Source organism: Chiloscyllium punctatum, chromosome 30 (genome assembly GCF_047496795.1).
Source record: "Chiloscyllium punctatum isolate Juve2018m chromosome 30, sChiPun1.3, whole genome shotgun sequence".
Classification (NCBI taxonomy): Eukaryota; Metazoa; Chordata; class Chondrichthyes; order Orectolobiformes; family Hemiscylliidae; genus Chiloscyllium; species Chiloscyllium punctatum.
This window is the reverse complement of record NC_092768.1, coordinates 25,677,873-25,705,001: the sequence shown is the minus strand read 5'-3', so window position 1 is coordinate 25,705,001 and position 27,129 is coordinate 25,677,873. Positions and strand designations below refer to the sequence as shown.

Below are 27,129 nucleotides of genomic sequence, written 5' to 3'. Positions count from 1 at the left end.
CCTAAATGGGTGACTGCATACTCTAAGATTATACATGCTGGTCCTAGATTCCCTGCAAGAGGAAGTAACTTCTCCACAGCTAACCTGTTAAGCCAAATAATATGTTTCAATAAGACCTCCTCTCTTACTTCTCAATTCCAAACAGTGCAAGATCAAATCACTCAAACTCTGTAGATTATCAAATTCCCCTCAACTCAGCATCAGCCAAATGATGCTTCTCTGGACTGCTTCCAATGTCAACAAACCTTTGCTTCGGAAAGGAAGCCAGAATTGCACAAAGTAACCCAACCATGGTCTGACCCAACTGGTTCAACCAGTAATGGTGCTTCAGAGACACCGTTGGTGTTCGATGTTGAAGTCTCCCACATTGTGGATTATTAACCCTTTCAGTGCTTCCAGCATTAGTCATTACAGAATACTGTTTCTTCAACTGATATTTGGAGGTATGTAGGCAAACGTGGGAAGTGTGGCTAGTACGTGCTTATCAACAAGACATTTCGTCCCTCGTCTTTGACCTGATGTCATGAGACTGCATATATCCACAGGTCAATATTGAGGGCTCCCAGGACAACTCTCTTTCATCTGTACACAATTGTGGAACACTTATAATGCCATTTTAAAATAAATGTTATTGTACCTGCATACTTTAATGACGCAAGTGAATAATTTCACACTTCCCTGCATTAGATTTCACCTGCCATTGCTGTGCTGATTACCCTGTCATTGTAGCCTGTCCGTGTCCATTGCATTGTTCAACTTCCCATTTTGTTTCATTAATGAACTCAGATACATTACTCGCTGTCTTTTCATTTATGTCATTACCATAGATTGTACATAACTAAGGTCCCAGCACTGATCCTTGCTGCACTCCACTCTTTGCAAGGTGCTGAATTGAGGATGACCCAATTCAGTCAATTATGCTCCCTGATAACCAATTCTTTAGCCAATGTAGTGGATGATATATAATCCACCAACTCCATCAACAATGAACTTTTATACCAGCCTTTTGTCTGACACGTTATTGCATGCCTGTCGTAAATGTAGGTAGGTTATATCTGCTGCATCTCCAACACCTTATTAGCAACATTCCAAAATGAAATCTCAGATTTGTCACAAAATAACTTTCCTTTTGTAAAATGTTGTTGTCTTGCTATGTGTTTCTCAGTGATTAGTTAAGATTTACTGAGCATTGGATTGCTACAATTTCCCAACAAAATATGTTCAGCAAACAGGCCTAAAGTTCACTATTTAGTCTCTCCCAATCTTCTTGGAAGAACAGTTTGTAAACTTACAATCTTATCAGGCCGTTCCCATGTCTAAGAAATTTGGGAAATTCTTAGCAAATGCTTCCAATATTTCCACAACCACATCTTTCAGAAACCTCGATTAGCAGTCATATGGCCTTGGCAATTGTAGGATTTTATTTGCATAATACACTCCAGTGGTTTTTGTCTTCTGATATCAAAACTCTTAATCTATTGTTGGTTTTTAGACCCTAGTGGACTATCTGTGTGTGGTAGGAAGCAAGTGCCTTCTACCATGAACACAGACTCAAAATATTTCTCCACCTTCTTTACTATTTCGTCAGTCCCTACAATAATTCCTCATGTTTCTGCTTGTAAGGGACAAACTTAGTGAATCTCTTCCCTGTAGTATACTTATAAAATATGTTACCAACTGTCGTTATGCTTCTTAGGTGATGGTCATTCAGCTTCAATTGATTTTTATCTCAGTGTGTGACCCCATAGAGTACAAAAGCCTGCTTCATATCCAGTGTGGGCGGTCAGCGGCTTGCAAACTTGTTCAGACCACATGTGGAAGGCCCTGTGCTGATCTACCGCAATGTAATGTTTATTTGTAATCTGTGTCTCTGACTATAATGTTTGTCCTTTTAACTTTATTTCTTATTTTCTAGCTATGAATCACTGTAAGGTAATATAGCCTTTCTTTTATTTCTCTCTTTTGTATCTTATGTTTGTACCAAGGCAATTTCTACCTCAGATGACACCATCATAGGCTACATTGTTAATTTTTCACTGTACTCCTGTACTTCTGTACTTGAGTAAATGTGACAATAAACCTAATTCTAACCCTAATTTTAAATCTTTCTCCTCTTAACTTAAAGGTATGCCCTCTAGTTTTGAACTCCACTACCCTTGGGACAAGACTTTTGCTATTCACCTTATCTATATTCCCCACAATGATTTTATAAACATCTATAAAGTCACCCCTCAATCTCCTATTCTCCAGTAACAAAAAAAAACTCCCAGTCTCTCCTTATAACTCAATTATCTAGTCCCAGCAATAACTTTGTCAATCTTTTCTGAACCCTCATCAAGTTGATAATATCCTTCCAATAGCAGAGAAGCCTGAACTGCCCAAAATACTCCAAAAGTCACCTCACCAATATCCTATACAACTGCAAAGTAATGTCAATTCCTTAATTCAATGTTCTGAGCAATAAAAGCAAACTGCTAAACACATTCTTACCTACCCCATCTAACTGTGATGCAACTTTCAAAGAATTATGGGCCTAAACCCCAAAGTCTGTCTGTTTGACAACTGTGCCCAGGGCCCTACCATTAACTGCATATGTCTTGCCCTTGCCCATGTCACCAAAATGCAGTATTTCTCATTTGTCCAAGTTAATCTTCATCTGCTGCTCCTCAGCCCATTGGTCTAATTGATCGAGATCTGTTTGTAATCTTCAACAACCTGCTTCAATGTTCTCGAGAACACAAATTTTGGAGTCATTCACAAACTTACTAACCATGCCTCTTAAATTTTCATACAGATTTTTGTTTCAAAATTACAAACAGCAGTGGTCACAGCACTGATCCCTGCAGAATACTGCTGGTCACAGGCCTCCAGTCCAAAAAACAATGCTCCTCCTCCACCCTTTGTCTCTAGTGTCAAGCCAATTTTATATCCAATTGACAAGTTCTCCCTGAATCACGTGTGATCTTACTTTACTCACTAGTCTACCTTGACCCCTAGATTGCAGGGCATTAATATCACACAATAAATTGAGCAGTTATTTAGGGTTGAGAGGTCAATGTATGTTTAAGACGGTCACGCAAGTATTAATCATATGGCTAGGTTTGGATTCTGGGATAGATGATGAGGACAGATAAGCCCTGAAGGGAACATGGACATAGAAGTCCTATTGGAATTAGAGGGCTCAAATCCTCACAAGAAAAGAAGGTGCATCTTGCTTTTGTAGTAAAGGATTGCCATAAAGATTATTTTATACTGCTGTTGTATTTAACCACTGCGATGGAAAAATGTACTAATATGTTGTTCTGAGCAAGAAACAGCAGAGTGTCTTGAGGTTAACTCTGAGGCCAATCCCATGCTGTGTTAGTGCCTTGTTACAATTCAAAGTTTAAAAATCACACAACACCAGGTACAATGTTTAAAATAAACCTGTGAGATTATAACCGGGTGTTGTGTGATTTTCAACTTTGTCCACCCCAGTGCAACAGTGGCACCTCCACATCATTGTTATGATCCACTCAGACCGAAGACTTGATTTGAGTAATTCCCTCCAAAAGGGTGGTCTTTTTTCTTCCCTGGACAATCTATTTGATCATGGAATCCCTGCAGCATGGAAGTAGCCCATTTGACCTATCAAGTCCACATTGACCCTCCAAAGAGCATCCCATCCAAACCCACCCTATTATCCTGCATTTCCCATGGTTAATTCATATAACCTACACATCCCTAAACATTATGGCAGTTTAGCACAGCCAATCCACATCTTTAGACTGTGCGAGAAAACTAGAGCACCTGGAGGGTCCCACAGGGAGACACAGGGAGAACATGCAAACTCCACAGACAATTGCCCAAAGCTGGAATCGAATCCGGGTTCCTGGTGCAGTGAGGCAGTAGTGTTGACCACTTAGCCACTGTGCTGTCTCCGAAGTGCAACTTACAGACCATATGAGACTTGAGGGTAAAGGAAAGATCTGGCAGAATTCACCCTCTTGATACCAGCCAACTTCCATTTTTGTTTTAGTTTGGTGAATTTCCTAGACAGGAGACACTTTTCCAAATGATTTTGACTGTCTACTTAGGGAGCACAGGGTTTACCATCTCCTTTACCTGCAGGATCTGTAGGACATTACAAGCAGCCCGATGTATTTGTAGTAAAAGGTGTTTTTCCACACAACAGTTTCCGCAATGCAACATTAGGAATGGCACAGCAAACTATTGGAATGTTCTATGGAAATGTGGACAGACCATACTGAGACATGAGGATTGGTAGTACCACCAAATGGGACTGTATGTGTTTGTGGTTTTATATATCAATGATCAGTCCTTGGGCCTCAATTATTTACTCACCATCCTCGTGACTAGGAGGAGAGGCAGAGTGTAAGGCACCCAAACATGTTGATGGTACAAAAATAGGTTGGAGGAGGTCATGTTATATTGAGATACAATTTGTGAAAGGATATAGATATGACTGGGTAAAAATTTGGAAGATGAAGTTTACTGTAGGAAATTGTGAAGCTGTGTACTTTTACAGGAAGCATTAAAAAGGAGTCAATCATTTAAATGGAGAGATAACCCAAAAGGTATAGCACAGAGTGATCTTGATGTTTGTTGTGATTGAACAGAAAAATGTTAGTGTACAGCAAGAAAGTAAGAAGACAAACAGAATTTATTGCTAAAGGATTTGAGGTTAAAAGTTGTAAAGTCTTATGACAACTGTACAGGGTATTAGTGAGGCTGCACCAAGATTACTGTGTACAATTTTGGACTCCTTATTTAACAAAGGATATCGTGGCTTTGGAGGTAGTTCAAAAGAAATTCAATAAGCTGATTCCTGATGTGAAGGCAAACACCTTATTGATTTTGGCTAAAAGGTTAGGGTTTCATTCATGAAGAATGAAGGGTGATCCAATTGACATGCATACATTTCTGAGAAATCTTGACAGGGTAGGTGTTGAGAAGATGTTTAACTGGGCAGAGTCTGGAAATTGGAAATTTCAAGGAGATGAAGGGCTTCCACCTGAAAAGTCAATTCTCCTGCTCCTCAGATGCTGCCTGACCTGCTGTGCTTTTCCAGAACCACACTCTTGACACTCATCTTCAGCATCTGAGGTCCTCACTTTCTCCCAATCTTGATGAATGTCAAGACAGGCTTGAGTAGCCAAAGGCCTTTTCCTGCTGCTATTCCTGATCTTCTTATTTATCCAACAGACTGTTGGCTGAAGAACCAGCAGGTGCTTTAGTGGTAATTCCAGGACACTACCTCTTGGTTTATCACAGGAAAGAAATTAAAAATAGGAGCTTGTTAAAAATATACAGTGTGTGGAATTGGATGTAAAAAGAGCAAACAACATGTTTGATTTGTGTTTTTGAAATTTATAACATCATGGGTTGTATTTATTGGTTATTCTTTTAGGTTGATGTTTCATCTGCACAGTTCATTCACCACACACAGCACTGGTGATGTTGAACTCATTGATATCACACATGGCAATGGAACGTCACTTGCACCTTGCAGTCCTTGGGTTCTTGCAGCTCACAGCTCATTCTACCCAATAAGTCCCTCTGTACAATTCAGCTTCCCTTTGTTTCTTCTCGCCCCCTTCTTTTCCCCCCAGCCCTACACAGTTCCTTGCCGATCTTTCAGTTCCCAGTTCCGATACAGGATTTATTCCTGGAATGTTAACCTGGCATCTCTCTCCACCTGTGACTGAGACCAAGACTGAGACCGACCCCCATCAGTTTACAGCTGGCATGGGGATGGGGAGGAATTATGGGATGGATCTGTCAGTGCCCTTTAATCCCACAGATTCTCAGCATTGCTGAGCTTTTCTCTCTGATGTTAGGTGCCATGCCGAAGATAGGAAAGATCTTCTCAGTGAAAGTGTGGATAAAAGTATGGAGATGGGACATGGTGTCCACATTATAAAATGAGACCTGTCCACCCTCATAATCCAGGAAAACCCCAACTTTCCATTGTTTCTCGATCGGGTTGTGAGTTGCCCTCGAAGGTGATGTGGAAGTTTCATAATTGCTTTTGGGGGATGGCCAGAAAATCCAGTATCCATTCTCAGGTTTCAAATCAATGTTTCCTTTCCTCTTGACAGACTCTTGGGCCACTCCCACTTTACACAGGGTTTTCTCCCTCACCTCCACCTCCCAGTAATGTCTCCCGGCTGTGTATCCCTCGGATCCCAGTACAAAGGGCTGGGGATCAAACCTCTTGGGGTTGTCGCGAGGCAAATGCCGTCTTTTTTCTGCTCTCACATTGATCTGGTTCCCAGACACGACAAGCTGGATATTCGCTGTGTTTGGATCCAAAGTCAGACATGCTGGGACTGTATGGAGGAAACATAATTATTTTAGTTGTTTGCTGTCATTTATTCAAATTTGCTTCTCTGAAAAAAAATATAATTGATTGAGTCTGTGTCATTTTCCAGAAATCTGTTACAAATCAACTCTGTATGTGTCTGTTTCGTGAATTGTAAAGTTTGGGAGGTCAGCCAAGGCTCTTTAAAATTATCAATACAGGCAACAAAGGTGGACTAGGATATCATCATCAGGTGAACTAAGAAGCTCCAAGTTTCCTTCAACAGCACCTTCCAAAACTGTGATCTCAACAACCTGGAACAAGGGCAACGAGTACATGCAAACACTACCACTTGCAAGTCCCCTTCCTCTAATCCACATATCACTGTGACTTAGAACAATATCACTGCTCTTTGACTGTCATTGTATTCCTTTCTGGAACCCTCTTTCTAACAGCACTGCAAGTGTTCCTACATCTGATGGACCGAACCTGTTTTAACATTGTGAACCATCACTTTCTGAATCCAATCAGTAGGGTAACCCAATGCTGAGCCAGTCTAAACTGCCCAAGTCCTTTAAAAGAATGATTAAAAGGCAGGAGGAGAGTCAAGCAGTGGAGAGAATGGGAGTTGACAGGCTGGGGTGGCTGGCGTGGAGAGTGGGAATAGGCAGGTTGAGGTAGCTGGCAGTGAGAGTGGGAGTAGGCAGCCTGAGGTAATGGCTGAAGCAGGAACAGAGGCAGTGTGCTGGAGTCGAGCCCAGAGTAGGGGAGGACCTGGGTTCAATTTCAGCCTTGGGCGACTGTCTGCATGGATTTCCTCCGGGTGCTCTGGTTTCCTCCCACAGTCCAATGATATGCAGGTCAGGTGAATTGGCCATGCTAAATTACCCAGAGGGTTGGGGTGTGGACTTGTTGGGCTGAAGGGCCTGTTTCCACACTGTAGGGAATCTAATCAGTTCCTTGTGAGGAGTGTGGGCCCCGAATGGGTAGGCGCTTATGGACTCCAGTGTTTAACTTTTAACGGTGTTTCTTTATTTTTATACTTTTTTAGGAAGAAGTACTGTAATGTTTACCATCTTAACTTTGTTTCTTTATTTTTCTGCTTTGTATCCAAGATTCTGTACATAGGCACTGTAAGTGACAACTTGTAAACGTCACTGCAGAGTGACAGCATTGCACGTGACATATAAAATACTGTGCAGCAATTCAGCAAGGTTCTTTTCACAGCAATATTCAAAACTATGACCTACAACGGCAAAGGCATCTGATACATGAGAACATCGCAAGTTCCCCTCCAAGTCACACAAAGTACTGATGTGGAACTATATCCTTGTCACTTCATTGTCATTGGGTCAAAATCCTAGAACTGCTTCCCTTATAGCACTAGGGATGTACTTACACTCAAGGAATGGCAGTGGATTGAGAATGTGGTGCCTTCTCAGGAACAATTAATAATAGACAATAAAAGTTGGCCTAGCCACACCACCTCCTCGGCTCATAGCCTCATTCCTGATGAAGCACTTTTGCCGAAAACGTCCATTCTCCTGCTCCTCTGACACTGCCTGACTTGCTGAGCTTTTCCAGTACCAAACTCTCGACTCTGATCTCCAGCATCTGCAGTTCTCACTTTCTCCTAGCCACTAATGCACACAATCCTTGAAAGACTAGGGTGGCATGCTGATGCAGTGGTTAGCACTGCTGCCTCACAGTGCCACGAACCCAGGTTCGATTTCAGCCTCAGGTGGCTGTTTGCATGGAGGCATTCTCACTGTGTCTGCATGGGTTTTCTCCGGGTGCTCGGTTTCCTCTCACGATCCAAAGATGTACAGGTTAGGTGAATTGGCCATGCTAAATTGCCCAGACTTTTCAGGAATGTGTAGGTTAAGTGCATTAGTTAGGGGTAAATATACAGTAATGGGTTTGGGTGGGAGGGTTGGTGTAGACCTTTTGAGCTGACGGGCCTGTTTCCACACTATAGGGATTCTAAGACTAAACATTGTATCCAGTGAAACAATGTAACTTCTTCCAGATCAATCTGTAGAATGTCTTCACCAGTTGTCTTACATGGACTACTGGGATTCTGGTGACTAATAATGGAATAGGTTCTTTTCAGTGGCCTGGTCAATGATTGTCTTTCAAACAAATGAAAACAGGTGATCTGGTCAGAAGCGTGGGGTGCCCTTTATTGGAACCTCCTGTGCACAAATTACTGGTTTTGTTTTCTACTTTCTAACAACACTTAGATCTCAGAAACACCTTGTTAGTTCCAAAGCACCATTGTGAAAGGAAATGTAGAATTGCAAGTTAGTTCCTTCTGTTTCTTTTCTAAAAATGTGAACCAACAAAGGCAAAAATTGTAATATTTTCCTGACAGAAGCATTCACTTCTCCTGATCAGCTGTCTCACTGCATTTGTTGGCCTGCTTGATAACCTTTTCACTTGAAAATGTTGTTTTTCCATTTCTCCAAGGAAATTTGTTGAATTTCCTGTCTGCTAATTCCACTACCAAAGCTTACAATTCTTTTTCATGAAATCTGTTTTCCCTATTTCAATTTGGAAGTAATATCCTGGCAATATGTCAACACAAAGAATGGAGTGGGCCTCTGACCAACTGTTTCATCTGCTTGATCTATTGCTCACTCAAAGAGTCAATAATACTTTCCCTAAATTTTCTGGCCCACCTCACTCTTTAAGTTTGAGATTTTTATTTTTTTATATAACAGCTAAACTCTGCAAAGGCTGGAAATCTGACATTAAAGCAGAAAGTGCTGGAAAGACTCAGCAGTTCTGACGATATCTGGGGAGACAGAAACAGACATAAACTTTCAGCCATACAATAATGTTATTCACTTTTATGAAAGCCACACTCATAAGGTGTGGGCATCACAGGCATGTGTGGTATTGTATATCCATTCCTAATTTTCTTCAGCGTGGCTAAGAGTCAACCACATTTCTGCGCATTGAGACTTGCAGACTATTACTTATTACTTACAGACTAACCTAAGATCTGGTTTCTGCTTTTCCCATTGAGAATTCTAAATTCAGAAAAAGTAAAAAAGAATCTTACCGGGGTTAATGGAGTTTAACATATCTCTCCATGCTGTGTACTGTAAAGGTCCTTTGAACTTCCCAATAGTAAGGGTGCCATCTGCTACTGACAGCACGTGACTGTCATCACTAATCCTGGAAACATTTTTTATAGTGAAGTTGTAACTCAATAATGAACATATTCATTCTTTATTTTATTAACTGAAGTGAGTTTCAGGAAAGATCATGACCTACCTTCTCTTTCGAGAAGCTTGCCGCTGAAATAAAGTAATAAAAACAATGGTTAGAAGGACACTAACAGGCTGCAGGAAGATATAGACAGGCTAGTGAATGCACATAGTTCAGATTAGAGTAGTTCATAGAAATGTGAAGTGCAAAATATTTGTAATATCTGTGGGAACAGCGTGTTCTAGGGATTGAGAGACACAAATATTTAAATTAGCGAGTTTTGAGAAGATTTGTAGCTCAGGTTGAGGTTCTGGATGTAAGTTTGCTCACTGAGCTGGAAAGTGCGTTTTCATACTTTTCATCACCATACTAGGTAACACCATCAGTGAGCCTCCAGTGAAGCCTTGGCATTATGACCCACTTTCTATTTATGCATTTAGGCTTCCTTGATTTGATTATGTCATTTCCTGTGGTGGTGTCATTACCTGTTCTTTTTCTCAGTGAGTGGTAAATGGGGTCCAAGTCAATGTGTTTGTTGATAGAGCTATAGTTGAAATGCCTGCTTCTAGGAATTCTCTTGTAAGTCTCTTTTTACCTTGTCCTAGGATGTGTGTGTTGTCCCAGTCAAAGTGGTGTCCTTCTTCCTTTGTATGTAAGGATACTAGGGATTGTGGGACATGTCTTTTTGCAGCAAAGAATTCCTAAAAGCATTGCATTCCAAGCGGAACTCTATCATAAGTCATAAATAGAAAGCGGGTCATAACACCAGTGCTTCATCAGAGGCTCACTGATGATATTTAAGGTAATTGGCAGAGCAGGGTGTTGAGGAAGATCCTTTTTAATAATGACCATTGATCTGGAATGAATGACTGACCAGGGCAGGAAGCAATAGCTACTGTAATATTGGATGGAGAGTAAAGCAGCAAAAATGGGATTATAAACTCATAAGATGATGGAGCAGTATTCGGCCATTCAGCCCACTGAATTTGGTTGGCTATTCAATGGCATTATGGCTCATCTGATAATTCTCAACTCCACGTTCCTGCCTTTGCCCTCTTGATTTCTTTAATGATAAAACTTCTGTCCCTTTCACTCCTGAATATACTTTTAAAAACCCAGCCTCCTACAGCCCCTGCTGTAAGGAATTCCACATATTCATTACCTTCTTAGAGAACGTTTTGTTTTATTCTTTCATGGGGTGTGGGCACCTCTGTTTGACTAGCATCTATTGTCTGTCCCAAAAATTCTGTCTTAAACGAGCTATCATTTAATCTTAGATTATACCTTCTGGTCCTAGATTATCCAACAAAGAGATAGTCTACATCTGCTTTGTGAAATCCCCTAAAGGATGTGTGCAATGTTAGTTTTAATGCCAGCGTTTTTGCTTAGCTCCGTTTGAGATGGTAGTAGTAGTATGATGCCTCCTTGAACTGTTTCAGTCCATGTGCTATAGGTTGACCCACAATGCCCTGAGGGAGGGAATTCCAGGATTTTAACCCAGTGACAGTGAAGAAACAGTGATATATTTCCAAGTTAGAAAAGTGAGTGGTTTTCAGAGGAACTTGCAAAAGGTGATATTCCTGTGTATCTGGTGCCCTTATCTTTCCATATCAAGTGGTTGTGTGTTTGCAGGGTGTTGTCTTAGGATCATTGGTGAATTTCTGCAGTGCATCCTAGAGATCATACACACAGCTGCTACTGAACATCAGTGTCTGGGTTAGTGGTGCTGGAAGAGCACAGCAGTTCAGGCAGCATCCGAGGAGCAGTAAAATTGACGTTTCGGGCAAAAGCCCTTTTTCAGGAATACAGGCAGAGAGCATGAAGCATGGATAGATAAGTGAGAGGAGGGTGGGCAGAAAGTAGCATAGAGTACAATAGGTGAGTGGGGGATGGGATGAAGGTGATAGGTCGGAGGGGAGGGTGGAATGGATAGGTGGAAAAGAAGATAGGCAGGTAGGGCAAGTCATGGGGAGTGTGCTGAGCTGGAAGTTTGGAACTAGGGTGAGGTGGAGGAAGGGGAAATGAGGAAACTGTTGAAGTCCACATTGATGCCCTGGGGTTGAAGTGTTCTGAGGCGGAAGATGAGGCGTTCTTCCTCCAGGCGTCTGGTGGTGAGGGACCGGCGGTGAAGGAGGCCCAGGACCTCCATGTCCTTGGCAGAGTGGGAGGGAGAGTGGTGGAGGGAGTTGATGTTTGTGGATGTGATACCATTGAACAAGCTGTGTGTCTTGGGTAGTGCCAACTTTTTGACTGTTCTTGGAGATGCACTCATCCAAGCAAGTGGGAAGTTTTCAATGATACCTTTGTAGATATTGCCAGGATGAAGGGTTTGAGCTGTGGGGAGGGGCTGAATAGGATGGGGCTGTTTTCCCTGTAGTGTCAGAGGCTGAAGGGTGACCTTATAGAGGTTTATAAAATCATGAGGGGCATGGATATGGTAAATGGACAAGGAGTGGGGATTCCAGAACTAAAAGGCATAAAGATTTAGACAGACCTAAGAGGCAACTTTTTCAAACAGAGGACAGTGTGTGTATGGTGCAACTACAACCATTTAAAATGCATTTGGATGGTTACATGAATAGAAAGGATTTAGATGGATATAGGCCAAATGCTGGCAAATGGGACTAGATTAGTTTAGGATAACTGGTCAGCATGGACGAGTTAGACTGAAGGGTCTGTTTTCAAGCTGACTGTATGACTCTATGTTGGACAGGCTTTAGGGAGTCTTGAGGAGAGTTACTCAGTACAATAGTTCTAGCTCCTGAGTAGTTCTTGTTGCTATTGGATTTATGTTATAAGTTCAGTTAAGTTTCCGGTCAATGCCATACCCTAAGATGTTGATAGTAGGGAATTCAGTGATGGTAACATCATTGAATGTCAAGGGGCAGCAGTTAGATTGTCTCTTAAAGAAGATGGTTATTACTTGGCACTTTTATGGCTTAAATTATACTTGCCACTTCTCAGCTCAAGCCTAGATATTTTCAGTTCTTGTGGCATTCAAATATTGAATGCTTCAGTATCTGAGGAGTTGAGAGTTATGCTGAACATTGTGCGATCGTCAGTGAGCAACCTGCAATTCTGACCTTATAATAGAGGAGTAGTTATTGATGAAGCAACTGAAGAAAGCTGCAGCTGGGAACTCCTGCAGAGACATCTTTAAGTTGAGATGAGTGACCTCCAACAACCATAGCCATCTTCTTATGAGCCAGATATAACTGCAACAAATGGCAAGCTTTCCCCTTAATGTGCCTTGATTCCAGTTTTACTAGGGCTCCTTGATGGTGGAATCTGGTGAATGTGGCCTTGATGTCTAACCATTTTCCCCCCACCTCTGGAATTCAATTCTTTTGTCCATGGTTGAGCTAAATCTGTAATGAGGTCAGGAGCTGAGTGGACCTGGCAGAACACAAACTGAGCATCAGTGAGCAGTTTATTACAAGCAGATGCTGCTTGACTGTAATGTTGATGATACCCTCCATCAAATTACTGATGATTGCGAGCAGACTGATGGGGCACGAGATTTGTCCTGCTTTTTGTGTACAAGACACACCTAGGCAATTATTGGCATTGTTGGGCTGATGTAAGTTTCTAGTAGTTTGGCTCGGGCCATGGCAACTTCCATCGCATGGGCTTCAGGAATAATGTCAGAATGTTGTCAGGGCCCAAAGCCTTTACAGTATTCGGGGCCTTCAGCCATATTGAGTGAATTAAATGAGCTGAAATCCCGTAATGTTGGGGACCACTAGAAGAGGCTAAGGTGGATCATCCAGTCAGCACCTCTGGCTTAAGATTGTTATGAAGGATTCAGCTTTAACTTTTGCACTTATGTGTCGGGCTCTTTCATCATTGAGGATCAGGATATTTGTGGAAGCTCCACTTTAAATGGGCGGCAAGGTGGCACAGTGGTTAGCACTGTTGCCTCACAGCGCCAGAGACGTGGGTTCAATTCCTGCCTCAGGCGACTCTCTGTGTGGAGTTTGTACATTCTCCCCGTGTCTGTGTGGGTTTCCTCCCACAATCCAAAAATGTGCAGGTTAGATGAATTGGCCATGCTAAATTGTCAATCATGTTAGGCATAGGGGGGTGGGTCAGTGTGAACTTGTTGGGCTGAAGGGCCTGCTTCCATGCTGTAGGTAATCTGATCTGATGAGTTGTTTAATTGTACACCACCATGCACAACAGGGTGTGGCAGAAGTGCAGATTTTAGAACTGATCTGTTGGTTGTGAGATCATTGAGCCCTATTCAGCAGGTTAGCAACTCATTTTTAGGTATGCCTGGTGCTGCTCCTGGCAAGCCCTCCTGAACCTTTCATTCTACCAGGGTTGCTTCCCTAGCTTGACGGCAATATGCCAGGCCACGTGGTTGCATGACTAATTAATAGAAATAATAAATTAGTATTAAATGTCGGCTACAGGAAATATGTACAATCCAAGCATCGAAATTAAGAAAACTCGCCCTGCACAAATCATATACATTCTTGAGACTCTGCAGAAACTGGGAGGGTTGTTAATTTCCAAGGCAATTCTTAAAGTGTCCCGAAACAGGCAAAGTAAAACGGTCTTTTTCAATATAAAACCTCACCCTGAGAAAAATTGCCTCGTCTGTTTGCTCCGCCTGTTTTTGCAACTTTGAGAGTTCCTCCTCAATAGAATTTAAATTCTCCTGAATCTCTCGAAGGTTTTTCTCCATCGGTTCCACAATCCTCTCCTCTTCTTCCCTGAGATCTCTGAGTAAACGCTGCTCTTTCTCAGTGAGAATCTGATGCATTTTAGTGAACTCGGATGTGATGTGGGTCTGCAGACTGCTCGCCTGTTGCTACCAAATGAAATGTGAAACCTCATTAATGTCCCGCGGTAAAGGGAACAAAACTAACCGAGATCCCAGAGAATCAGCACAGGGAGAGCTCACCCTCACTTCGGAAATCTTCCGTTTCTGCTTCAGTTCCGTTTGCAGAACCGTCCATTTTTTCCCTTTGAGAGAATCTAAGGAAGACTGCAACTGATCCTGGGATTGAGACAGGGGATGAAAGAATAAAAGTCCTGACTATAGAAAGATGCAAACATAAGCAAATGGTCAACATCTTTTTTTCTCTCTCTTTTACCTTGTAGATGTCAACGGCTTCTTTCAGGCGCAGCAAGCGGTGGTCTCTGTGCTCTTGCTTAACCACACAAACCTCGCAGAGGAGTTTGCTGTCAGTTTGACAAAACAGCTTTAATTCTCTCTGGTGTTCCTCACAGTGAGGTTTTCTTTCCTCCTCTGTCGGATCCAGCTTTAATTTTCGAGCCTCCTCGGCCAGATTCGCTAAGACCCGATTTACCCTGAGGTTTCTTTCCGGAACCTCCTCTCTGCATTCCGGACAGGAGTTTATCTCCTTCTTTTCCCAACTCTGGGTGATACAGCAGCGGCAGAAGTTGTGCCCACAATCCAGTGTAACCGGATCGGTGAAGAAATCCAGACAAATGGGACAAATTGCCTCATCAGTCAAACTCGCTGCATGCTGTCTGGAAGCCATGTTCACTTTCGATATTTCCTGATTCAAAATGTCCCTGTTTTCGATAAGACTGCTGAGCAACTTTAGTTCAGTAATGTCCCGATAACAGTTCACTGCAATTTTCAGTGAATTGTTATTTTCAATTGTCCCACGTCCGCCCGCCTTCCGTATGCCGCAGGATGAAGTACAGTTGAGGTTCCATCACGCTGTAAGAATATTTGTATCGGTGCACGGCATATTCAGTTCCGAAGACATTCGGCAATGGGGAAGGGACAGATGGAAGTGGGGGAGGCGGAGATAGGCGGGGTACTGGATTAGTGGTGCTGGAAGAGCACAGCAGTTCAGGCAGCATCCAACGAGCAGCGAAATCGACGTTTCGGGCAAAAGCCCTTCATCAGGAATAAAGGCAGTGAGCCTGAAGCATGGAGAGATAAGCTAGAGGAGGGTGGGGGTGGGGAGAAAGTAGCATAGAGTACAATGGGTGAGTGGGGGAGGAGATGAAGGTGATAGGTCAAGGAGGAGAGGGTGGAGTGGATAGGTGGAAAAGAAGATAGGCAGGTCGGACAAGTCAAGGAGACAGTAACTGAGCTGGAAGTTTGAAACTAGGATGAGGTGGGGGAAGGGGAAATGAGGAAGCTGTTGAAGTCCACATTGATGCCCTGGGATTGAAGTGTTCCGAGGCGGAAGATAAGGCGTTCTTCCTCCAGGCGTCTGGTGGTGAGGGAGCGGCGGTGAAGGAGGCCCAGGACCTCCATGTCCTCGGCAGAGTGGGAGGGGGAGTTGAAATGTTGGGCCACGGGTGGTTTGGTTGATTGATGCGAATGTTTGTAGGGTGGAAGGTGAGCACCAGGGGCGTTCTGTCCTTGTTACGGTTTACGTGTGCCCATGGCTACGCCTTTGGTTAACTCCCCACATACGTTCGAGACACCACCCACGCCCTCCACCTCCTCCAAGACTTCTGTTTCCTGGCCCCCAACACCTTATCTTCACCATGGATATCTAATCCATCTACACCTCCATTCGCCATGACCAGGGCCTCCAATCCCTCCGTTTTTTCCTCTCCAGACATCCCCAACAGTACCCTTCCACTGACCCTCTCATTCGTTTGGCCGAACTGGTCCTCACCCTTAACAATTTCTCCTTTGAATCCTCCCACTTCCTCCAGACCAAAGGCGTAGCCATGGGCACACGTATGGGCCCCAGCTATGCCTGTCTCTTTGTTGGCTATGTTGAACAGTTGATCTTCCGTAATTACACCGGCACCACTCCCCACCTCTTCCTCCGCTACACTGATGATTGCATTGGCGCCATCTCGTGCTCCCGCGAGGAGGTTGAGCAATTCATCAACTTCACCAACACATTCCACCCTGACCTTAAATTTACCTGGACTATATCTGACACCTCGCTCCCCTTCCTGGACCTCTCCATCTCCATTAGTGACGACCGACTTGACACTGACATTTTTTACAAACCCACTGACTCCCATAGCTACCTGGATTACACCTCTTCCCACCCCATCTCTTGCAAAAAGGCCATCCCATATTGCCAATTTTTCCGCCTCCGCCGTATCTGCTCCCAGGAGGACCAGTTCCACCATAGGAACACCAGATGGCCTCCTTCTTTAGAGACCGCAGTTTCCCTTCCCACATGGTTTAAGATGCCCTCCAACGCATCTCGTCCACATCCCGCACCTCCGCCCTCAGACCCCACCCCTCCAACCGTAACAAGCACAGAACGCCCCTGGTGCTCACCTTCCACCCTACAAACATTCGCATCAACCAAATCATCCACCGACATTTCCGCCACCTCCAAAAAGACCCCACCACCAGGGATATATTTCCCTCCCCACCCCTTTCCGCCTTCCGCAAAGACCGTTCCCTCCGTGACTACCTGGTCAGGTCCACACCCCCCGACGACCCACCCTCCCATTCTGGAACTTTCCCCTGCCACCGCAGGAACTGTAAAACCTGTGCCCACACCTCCTCCCTTCACCTGCACATCCACCAATATCATTTATTGTATCCGTTGCTCCTGATGTGGTCTCCTCTACATTGGGGAGACTAGGCGCCTCCTAGCAGAGCGCTTTAGGGAACATCTCCGAGACACCCACACCAATCAACCAAACCGCCCCGTGGCCCAACATTTCAACTCCCCCTCCCACTCTGCCGAGGACATGGAGGTCCTGGGCCTCCTTCACCGCCGCTCCCTCACCACCCGACGCCTGGAGGAAGAACGCCTCATCTTCCACCTCGGAACACTTCAACCCCAGGGCATCAATGTGGACTTCAACAGCTTCCTCATTTCCCCTTCCCCCACCTCATCCTAGTTTCAAACTTCCAGCTCAGTTACTGTCTCCTTGACTTGTCCGACCTGCCTATCTTCTTTTCCACCTATCCACTCCACCCTCTCCTCCCTGACCTATCACCTTCATCTCCTCCCCCACTCACCCATTGTACTCTATGCTACTCTCTCCCCACCCCCACCCTCCTCTAGCTTATCTCTCCATGCTTCAGGCTCACTGCCTTTATTCCTGATGAAGGGCTTTTGCCCGAAACGTCGATTTCGCTGCTCGTTGGATGCTGCCTGAACTGCTGTGCTCTTCCAGCACCACTAATCCAGTATTTGGTTTTCAGCATCTGCAGTCATTGTTTTTACCTTGGAGATTGGCGAGGACCGAGATTCCATTGTCTTTTCCTCCAAAGTGCACTCGCTGCCTGTGACAAACCGTCTGGCGCAACGCGGTGAACAGCCCAGATCCATGATGACAGCCGCACACAGTAAAACATCTCCCGGCCTTTTGGCTAAGATCAAGTGTAGTATCTGTTCTTATCAGTTTAATACTTACCTGGCAGGGGAGATACCATGACCACCAAGGTGGTTCTCCCAGGACGGGGTTAGGATCTAGTATCTGTTCTTATCAGAACAGCTTGCGAGTCATAAGAGCTAGTGAGGAGATCATCGCTGGATCGTGATTGGACGTTGGAGGATCGTTTGGTTGTGCTGACCTGCTCTTGGTGGATGTTCATACTGGCTTCGGCCTAACGCCAATTCAGGGACCAGCCAACCTCAGAGCTATGGCCTCAACAGCTGCCCGCAGCCCTGGGCAGGGTGTTCGGAACACAGTCAGGGTGACTGTGAAGAAGATTGAGGATCGTACACCGCTCGACCGCACCTTGTTTATTAAGAAGGTACTGTTGGGATGCTGTGGGTTTGCTGCAGCGGACGTGTACTGCCTGCAGGATTTCCCTGGGGCAGGCTACTTCGATGTGACCTTCAGAAGTGTGAAGCAGTGTGAACAGCTCCTGAAGGTCTTCAAGGAGAAGGAAGGGGAGCCGCTGTTTTCCATCTTGTCGGTGACCCCATTGTGTGTGCTTCCTGCACAGAGGAATCGGGTTGTCACAATCCATATGTATAACCCCTACGTTCCAGCGGCTGATGTCCTGACCTTCCTGGGAAGGTACGTCCAAGTTGAGGGAGAAGCCACTGATGTGATCGACCCCTTTGGGATCTGGACCAGTAAGCGGCAGGTCAGGGTAACTCTGAGGGCCGATGATAGTGGGAACATCCTCCACCCACCCTCGAGCTTCGCAATCGGAGGGAGCAGAGGCTACCTGACATATGCAGGGCAGCCGAAAGTGTGCCGAACCTGCGGGAAGTCGGGACACGTGGCGGCGGATTGCAAAGTGACCATCTGCAGGAACTGCAAACAGGAGGGTCACTTGACGAAGGACTGTCAGGAAGACAAGAGCTGCAACCTGTGCGGAGAGGTGGGCCACATGTATAAGACCTGCCCAAGACGTGGGGGCCCCACTTACGCACAGATGGCTGGAGGTGGCAATGTGAGCCGTGGACCCCCAAAGACCAGTAAGGTCCACCCGGAGAGCAAGGAAACGGAGTCTGGTAGCACCCAGAAAGAAGAACAGGCTGGAGTGGAGGAGGCGGCAGCCAGCGGAGAGACACAGCAGCTGATCCTAGCTCTAGCCGGGCAGATGGAAGAAATGGAGGAGGAGGAGGTAATCAAGCAGGCGGAGGAGTGGATACCTGTTAAAAACAGGAAGAGGAAATCTTGCCAGGCCCCCAAAGCCTCGCAGCAAAGGGGGAAAAGACAGCTGCACGAGGGAGGGACGGCCAGCTCTTCGGAGGGGGAAGATGGACGCACAGAAGGTCATCACCACCAGAAGAAGAGACAGAGCGCCGTCGGTAAAGAGGAGGGCATTTCCTCTCAACCAGGAAACAACGGACCCCCCGAAGTCCACCCTCCACCCAGTGAGAACCAGGAGGTACCCACTGCCCCACAACTACAGGCAACCGAGAGCTGCGATCCTCTGACAGTCCCACTGTCAGACACAGAACTGGACAGTGAGGACCCTTGCCCTGGCTCAATGACACCAGAGCGGGTAAATGACCCCAGTGAGGAGCTGGATAGCTACCTCAGCCCAGCGAAGGTCCAGCAGTTCGTGCTTACCTTGGGGATGTAGACAGCCACCCCAGAGACAGGACAGTCATATGGACAATGGTAACCCCATAAGCTGGGGGTTAAAGAAGTCTCATTTGCAGGGCACCCACTCAGTAGGTGGGTTCCGCTGAAGCCACAGCCAAATACCAAGAGACTGGATAATTAATTAATGTAACTGTTAATAGGATAAGTGTGAATTTGATTAATTCAATTTGTTCTTTGTAATGTTAAGGAATGCAATGTATATAACTATGAATGACATGGAAAATTGTACAAGTAACAAAGATTTATTTACATGAATAAAGTATATTTTGAAATAAAAAAAAAAAAATCTCCCGGCAGGGACAAGTTGGACGGAAGGGCCCGTTTCCGTGCTTGTACATCGCTGTGACTCTGTAACATTTAAAAAGTGGTGAAGAATCATGTCGCATGACAGGAGCACACAGGAAATGAAAGGGCACGAGGGGGAGGGAGTTTGAACATGAGATTTTCATTTTTCTCTCAAGTCCCGGACCCCTTGAACGCCGATGAAATCGTTTTAGCGTCTCCTTCCACTTTTGCAAGGAAACACATCGGCTCAGTTGCGCGCAAAAGCGTCCAGCCGTGCACACACAGGCACAAAGCTTTGAACAACAGTTTATATGCAAAACAACACTGAGGACTTAGCCAGATATCTAATATCTTCCTTCATATTAGATAAATATGGAACACGCTGTCACATCCAGTGGTTGAGGGAGGGAACACCGACACATTCACAGCGAGGTCTGAATTCCAAGATGTCTTTCTACCGTGCACAAACTTTACTTGGAACCTGTTTTGTATTTGCTTGAAGTATCATATTTAATTCGACATGCAAAAGGAAAGAACGAAGTTGAAAGTTGCAAGGACGCTGGGCAGATGCCATTGTTTTGCGTGACAGATTGTAATGCTTTTTTAAAAAAAAAATATATATATACTGGGCAAGGGAAGACAGTTTCAATCACCAAAGTAAAATAAATTATTTTTTTATTGAAGATTGTTCAGTAAATTAGATAATACGTCCTGTTCTCATGTCAGATAAAGAACTTTTCAAACCAGTCTTATTCAGAATGACCATGATGTGGAGGTGCGGGTGTTGGACTGGAGTGGACAATGTTGAAAATCACACGACACGAGGTTATAGTCCACGAGCTTTATTTGGAAGTACAAGCTTATGACACTCCACTGTTATGATATTCCTCTGCAGCAGTGAGACCTGAACCCAGGCCGCCAGGTCGAGGGGTTGGGCTACTACCTCTATATGTACATCTCCCAGTATGACACCAACCACCATTTCCTTTTATTTAAGAAGTATATTTTATTCATAAAAATATCTCCATATATAAAGTCATAAACGCAGTTCGGTTGTGTACAGTAGCATATGAAGAAAACAAACATTGGTGTCGGTACAATAAACAAACCAAAGGCATCTCTTACTTGTAGAGCTGAAAAGTGTGGCACTGAAAACGCACAACATGTCAGGAGGCATCCGAGGAGCAGGAGAATCGACGTTTCTGGCCTAAACCCGAAAACTGCTGTGCTTTTCCAGCGCCACACTTTTTGACTCTGATCTCCAACATCTGCAGTCCACGTTTCTCCATGTTGTAGTGCTCCCACTGAAAGCAATAAATGCTGGAGATCACAACGGAGAGGCAACAAGCTCACTTTGGAGTCCAGATAACTTCATCAGAGCTGAAGTAAAGTGTGGAAAGGACAACATTTATGTTATAGTTTTGTTTGGAGGGGAAGGGTGGAATGGGGTTAGGGTAGTGTGTGTCGGGTGCTGGTGAAGAAAAGGTGTCGATTGTTCAGATTAAGTGATCGGAATGTGAGAATGGCAGAACAATGGTGTGTCACTCGTGCTCCCATTTCTTTTACAATACCGACTTTGATACTATTGTCCAGATGTGCAAGGCATTACCCTCCCCTTCATCAATACCAAAGTGGGAGCAGCGTCGGAGTAAAAGCAAACCCGGGAGACTACAGCAAAGGTAAGACAGTTTGTTTTAAAATTGCTTACCTGTAGCGAGCAGCGGTGTGTTTTTTTCTCTCTCCATAGAAAGAGCGGGAGCAGCAGAGGAAGTGACGGCAAGCAGAGGGGCAGCCGGGAAGGAAAAGTGAGGATATAAGGAAGGCATCCACCCTCCTCCTCTAACCTTCTTAACTACTCTGCTTTTCCTTTTAAGGTAAGGATTTTTATTTCTTTACCAGGGACTAGTTAAAAAAAAAATTGTGTGTGTATACATCAAGTCCTTATTTAGGGTTAAAAAAAACTATAGCAGAGAGGTATCAGAAGGTATTCTAACTCATACTTGTACAAAGTAAGTAATTAACTAACTAAGCAGAGATGGCTGGGCAGGTGATGTGCTGTTGCTATATGATGTGGGAGCTGGCTGATCCCATTGTGAACGGCAGTGACCACATCTGCAGCAAGTGTTGGTTGCTGGAAGAACTCCGGAGCAGAGTTGATGATCTGGAATCTGAGCTTCAAACGCTGCGGCACATCCGGGAGGGGGAGAGTTACCTGGATGCTTTGTTTCAGGAAGCAGTCACACCTGGAAGATTAAGTAATTCACATTCAGCTAGTGATCAGGCACAAAAGAGTGTGACTGTAAGTGAGGCAGGTAGGGGGAACCGGAGTTCAGGAGTGGAGGAGCCTCAGCCCTTGACCTTGTCCAACAGGTACGAGATTCTTGCTCCCTGTTCGGATGAGGAAAAGGGCTCTGGACAGGATGAGCCAACTGGCCAAGGCACTATGGTGCAGAAGGCCATTCAAGAGGGGGGAGCTAATAGACAAGTAGTGGTTATAGGGGATTCCATAATTAGGGGGACAGATAGTATCCTTTGCAAGCCGGATCGGGAGTCTCGCATGGTGTGTTGCCTGCCCGGTGCCAGGGTGCGAGACATCTCTGACCGGCTTGAAAGGATATTGGAGCGGGAGGGGGAGGATCCAGTTGTTGTGGTCCATGTTGGTACCAACAGCATAGGCAAGACTAGGGTGGAGGACCTGTTTGGGCATTACGAAGCACTAGGCAGGAAATTGAAGCACAGGTCATCAAGGGTCATAATCTCCAGATTACTGCCTGAGCCACGTGCCAATTGGCATAGGGACAAGAAAATTAGGCAAGTAAACACGTGGCTAAGGGATTGGTGTGGGAAAGAGGGATTCCACTTCATGGGGCATTGGCATCAGTTTTGGAACAGGGGGAATCTGTACCGTTGGGACGGTCTCCACCTGAACCGATCAGGTACCAATGTTCTAGCGAAGAGGATAAATAGGGTGGTCAGTAGGACTTTAAACTTCCGAGTTGGGGGGGAAGGGAAAGTGAAAGCGACAGGGAGTATGGAGGTAAATGGAAAGATAAGCAGCAGGATAGCATGTTTCCAGGCGGATTTAAAATTGAGGCAGACTGAGAATGCAGAAAAAAGTAAGGATAACTTAGGACATATGACTTCCAACATCTCTAATGATAAGGAAGTTAGCATTAAGGCACTTTACCTGAATGCTTGTAGCATTCATAACAAAGCCGATGAACTAATGGCACAGATAATAGTGAATGATTATGATGTAGTAGGCATCATAGAGACTTGGTTACAGGGGGGTCAGGACTGGCAGTTAAACCTCCATGGTTTTTCAACTTATCGAAAAGACAGAGAGGTGGGCAGAGGGGGTGGGATTGCCTTGTTAGTTAAGAACAAAATTAAATCTATGGTATTGAATGACATAGCGTCGGATGATATGGAATCTGTGTGGGTGGAATTGAGGAACCACAAAGGCAAAAAAAACATAATTGGAGTTGTGTATAGACCTCCTAACAGTGGTCAGGACCAGGGATGCAACATGTACCGGGAAGTAGAGAAGGCATGTCAGAAAGGCAAGGTTACATTGTTCATGGGAGACTTCAATATGCAGGTGGACTGGGTAAATAATGTTGCTAGTGGATCTAAAGAAAGGGAATTCATGGAATGCTTACAGGATGGCTTTTTGGAACAGCTTGTCATGGAGCCCACAAGAGAGCAGGCTATTCTGGACCTAGTGCTTTGCAATGAACCAGACTCTATAAAAGATCTTAAAGTAAGGGAACCCTTAGGAAGTAGCGACCATAATATGGTAGAGTTCAGTCTGGAGTTTGAAAGGGAGAAGGCAAAATCGGATGTAATGGTGTTACAGTTGAATAAAGGTAATTATGAAGGCATGAGAGAGGAACTGACTAAAATAGACTGGAAGCAGAGGCTAACCGGGAAGACAGTAGAGCAAAAATGGCAGGCGTTTGTAGGTATAATTGACGACACTGTACAGTGGTTCATTCCCAAGAAAAGAAAGATTAACCGGGGAGAGATTAGACAACCTTGGCTGACAAAAGAAGTCAGGAAATGTATTAAAGAAAAAGAGAGATCCTATAAAGTGGCTAAGAACAGTGGGAAATCAGAAGATTGGGAAGGATACAAAAGCAAACAGAGGATAACAAAGAGTGTAATAAGAAATGAGAGGATCAAATATGAAGGTAAGCTAGCCAGTAATATTAGAAATAATAGTAAAAGTTTCTTTCAGTACATAAGAAACAAACGACAGGCAAAAGTAGACATTGGGCCACTTCAAACTGATGCAGGAATCCTAGTGGTGGGAGATAAGGAAATAGCAGGAGAACTTAACAAGTACTTTGCGTCAGTTTTCACAGTGGAAGACATGAGTAATATCCCAAAAATTAAAGGGTGTCATGGGGCTGAGTTGCGTATGGTTGCCATTACGAAAGAGATAGTGCTAGAAAAGTTAAAAAGTCTTAAAATTGATAAATCTCCTGGCCCCGATGGGATACACCCTAGAGTTCTGAGAGAGGTGGCTGAGGAAATAGCAGAGGCATTGGTTGAGATCTTTCAAGAGTCACTGGAGTCAGGAAAGGTCCCGGATGATTGGAAGATGGCTGTTGTAACCCCCTTGTTCAAGAAAGGATCAAGGCAAAAGATGGAAAATTATAGGCCAATCAGCTTAACCTCGGTTGTTGGTAAAATTCTAGAATCCATCATTAAGGATGAGGTTTCTAAATTCTTGGAAGAGCAGAGTCTGATTAGAACAAGTCAACATGGATTTAGTAAAGGGAGGTCATGCCTGACAAACCTGTTGGAATTTTTTGAAAAGGTAACAAGTAGGTTAGACCAGGGAAACCCAGTGGATGTGGTCTATCTAGACTTTCAAAAGGCCTTTGATAAGATGCCACACGGGAGGCTGCTGAGCAAGGTGAGGGCCCATGGTGTTCGAGGTGAGCTGCTGGGATGGATTGAGGATTAGCTGTCTAACAGAAGGCAGAGAGTTGGGATAAAAGGTTCTTTTTCAGAATGGCAGCCGGTGACGAGCGGTGTCCCGCAGGGTTCGGTGCTGGGGCCACAGCTGTTCGCATTATATATTAATGATTTGGATGAGGGAACCGGGGGCATTCTAGCGAAGTTTGCCGATGATACGAAGTTAGGTGGACAGGCAGGTAGTACTGAGGAAGTGGGGAGGCTACAGAAGGATCTAGACAGGTTGGGAGAGTGGTCCAGGAAATGGCTGATGGAATTTAACGTGAGCAAGTGCGAGGTCTTGCACTTTGGCAAAAAGAATAAAAGCATGGACTACTTTCTAAATGGTGAGAAAATTAATAAAGCCAAAGCACAAAGGGATCTGGGAGTGCTAGTCGAGGATTCTCTAAAGGTAAACATGCAGGTTGAATCTGTGATTAAGAAAGCGAATGTAATGTTGTCTCTTATCTCAAGAGGGTTGGAATATAAAAGCAGAGATGTACTACTAAGACTTTATAAAGCTCTGGTTAGGCCCCATTTGGAGTACTGTCCAGTTTTGGTCCCCACACCTCAGGAAGGACATACTGGCACTGGAACGTGTCCAGCGGAGATTCACACGGATGATCCCTGGAATGACAGGTCTAGCATATGAGGAACGGCTGAGGATACTGGGATTGTATTCGTTGGAGTTTAGAAGATTAAGGGGAGACTTAATAGAGACGTACAAAATAATACATGGCTTGGAAAAGGCGGATGCTAGGAAATTGTTTCCGTTAGACGAGGAGACTAGGACCCGTGGACACAGCCTTAGAATTAGAGAGGGTCATTTCAGAACAGAAATGTGGAGACATTTCTTCAGCCAGAGGGTGGTGGGCCTGTGGAATTCATTGCCACGGAGTGCAGTGGAAGCCGGGACGCTAAATGTCTTCAAGGCCGAGATTGATAGATTCTTGTTGTCTAGAGGAATTAAGGGCTACGGGGAGAACGCTGGTAAGTGGAGCTGAAATGCGCATCAGCCATGATTGAATGGCGGAGTGGACTCGATGGGCCGAATGGCCTTACTTCCACTCCTATGTCTTATGGTCTTAAAGTAAACCAAAACACATGCATTGTTATGGATGACAGTTCTGACTGCGACACAAAGACCAGTGAGGTACATGCTGGGTTGCTGCTGAAACATAGTATCTGACACAGGGTGTCTGGAGAGGAGCAAGGTTAGGCTGGAGCAAAACTGGGATAAACCAGTGCAGGATGAGGCGGGAGGTGGTGTGGCAGGGGAGTGGGCTTTCCAGTTCTTCACCATCTGATGGGTTAACATGAAGTGAACAAGTTGACAAGGAGTCAAACTGGTTCTATGAGCCAGAAAAGGGGTGGCATTTGGCACAGAGTTTTGAAGTGATGTATTTTTTTTTTGTAAGAAGAATGAGAAAAACCAATATGAAGAGAACAATTCTCTAAATCTAATGTCTGTTTAAAAACAGTTCTGATGATTTACATGTCGTGATCTTATACCATGGCAAGCCATGTTTGAGATGCATTCGACAATAAAATAAGATATACTTGGAATCAGTAATTGACAGTGCCAACGCATGAAAGACTGAAAACCTTGATCACGATAGAAATTCCCATATGTCACAATGTCGGAACTTGTTGAGATGACTGTTAAATACTGTGATGTGGAGGTCCCAGTTTTGGGCTAGGATGGGCAAAGTTAAAATCACACAACATCAGGTTATAGTCCAACAGATTTATTTGGAAGCACAAGCTTTCAGAGCACCAGCTCCCGACGAAGGATTATAATCTGATGTTGTGTGATGTTAAACTTTGCTAAATAATAGAGTTTTTAGCTTAATGATCTCTGTCAAAGTGCACAAAATTGCATGCGAGAAGTCACAGTACAGAGAGAGGATGGTAAAAAGAATTTGATATAGGAATTCATATTCTCATGGGTATTCGTGGAACAAAAAGGATCGCCAAAAGGACCCTTAATTGCTGTGGGTAGACAATCAAAGAATTCAGATTTCAGGTGATTGCCTCGGGAACCAGATGGAAATGAGCAGGGTATTTTATGCTGCAAATTAGTAACAGGGATGCATTCCTGAAATGAAGGTGAATGAAGTTTAACAGCGAGTAATCAAAGGAATCTGAGGGATTACCTAATCATAGAAAAAAACCAGTAGGACTCGATAGAAAGGATATAGTGAATGGTAGCAAATAGACGAAGAGCTTTTAAAAGACCCAGATCATGGACAAAGTGTCCTTTAATATTATCCATACGTTTGACTTTACAAAGCTTCACTGTTTATCAAAGTGGCAATGTTTGAAGTGCAGGTGAAAACTTCAGTGACACTCCAGGCTACTTCTGT

At 44.5% G+C, this 27,129-nt stretch overlaps 1 protein-coding gene, 1 long non-coding RNA gene and 1 pseudogene across 4 annotated transcripts; 1 reads left to right on the top strand and 2 right to left on the bottom strand.

Annotated features, from left to right (window-relative positions):
* Nucleotides 1-5,364: 5,364 nt before the first annotated feature.
* Nucleotides 5,365-15,396, bottom strand: LOC140455317 (nuclear factor 7, ovary-like). Of its 3 annotated transcripts, none has more exons than XM_072550097.1 (6): nucleotides 14,623-15,396; nucleotides 14,430-14,525; nucleotides 14,103-14,336; nucleotides 9,587-9,609; nucleotides 9,372-9,487; nucleotides 5,365-6,332 (listed from the first exon to the last, which is right to left on the bottom strand). In XM_072550097.1, exons 1-6 carry the CDS (start codon nucleotides 15,031-15,033, stop codon nucleotides 5,782-5,784), a joined length of 1,431 nt encoding a protein of 476 aa, XP_072406198.1. In that variant the 5' UTR covers nucleotides 15,034-15,396; the 3' UTR covers nucleotides 5,365-5,781. The 3 variants fall into 3 exon arrangements, with proteins under 3 accessions (XP_072406198.1, XP_072406199.1, XP_072406200.1); XM_072550098.1 differs by having other exon boundaries at nucleotides 14,103-14,330; XM_072550099.1 differs by lacking the exon at nucleotides 9,372-9,487 and having other exon boundaries at nucleotides 6,085-6,332.
* A 2,162-nt stretch (nucleotides 15,397-17,558) lies between these two features.
* Nucleotides 17,559-21,574, bottom strand: LOC140455329 (uncharacterized). Its single transcript, XR_011952817.1, has 3 exons — nucleotides 21,507-21,574; nucleotides 19,809-19,861; nucleotides 17,559-17,806 (listed from the first exon to the last, which is right to left on the bottom strand). It is a non-coding gene; the product is annotated as an uncharacterized lncRNA (long non-coding RNA).
* On the top strand, nucleotides 17,797-17,951 carry LOC140455866 (U2 spliceosomal RNA; annotated as a pseudogene).
* Nucleotides 21,575-27,129: the final 5,555 nt, after the last annotated feature.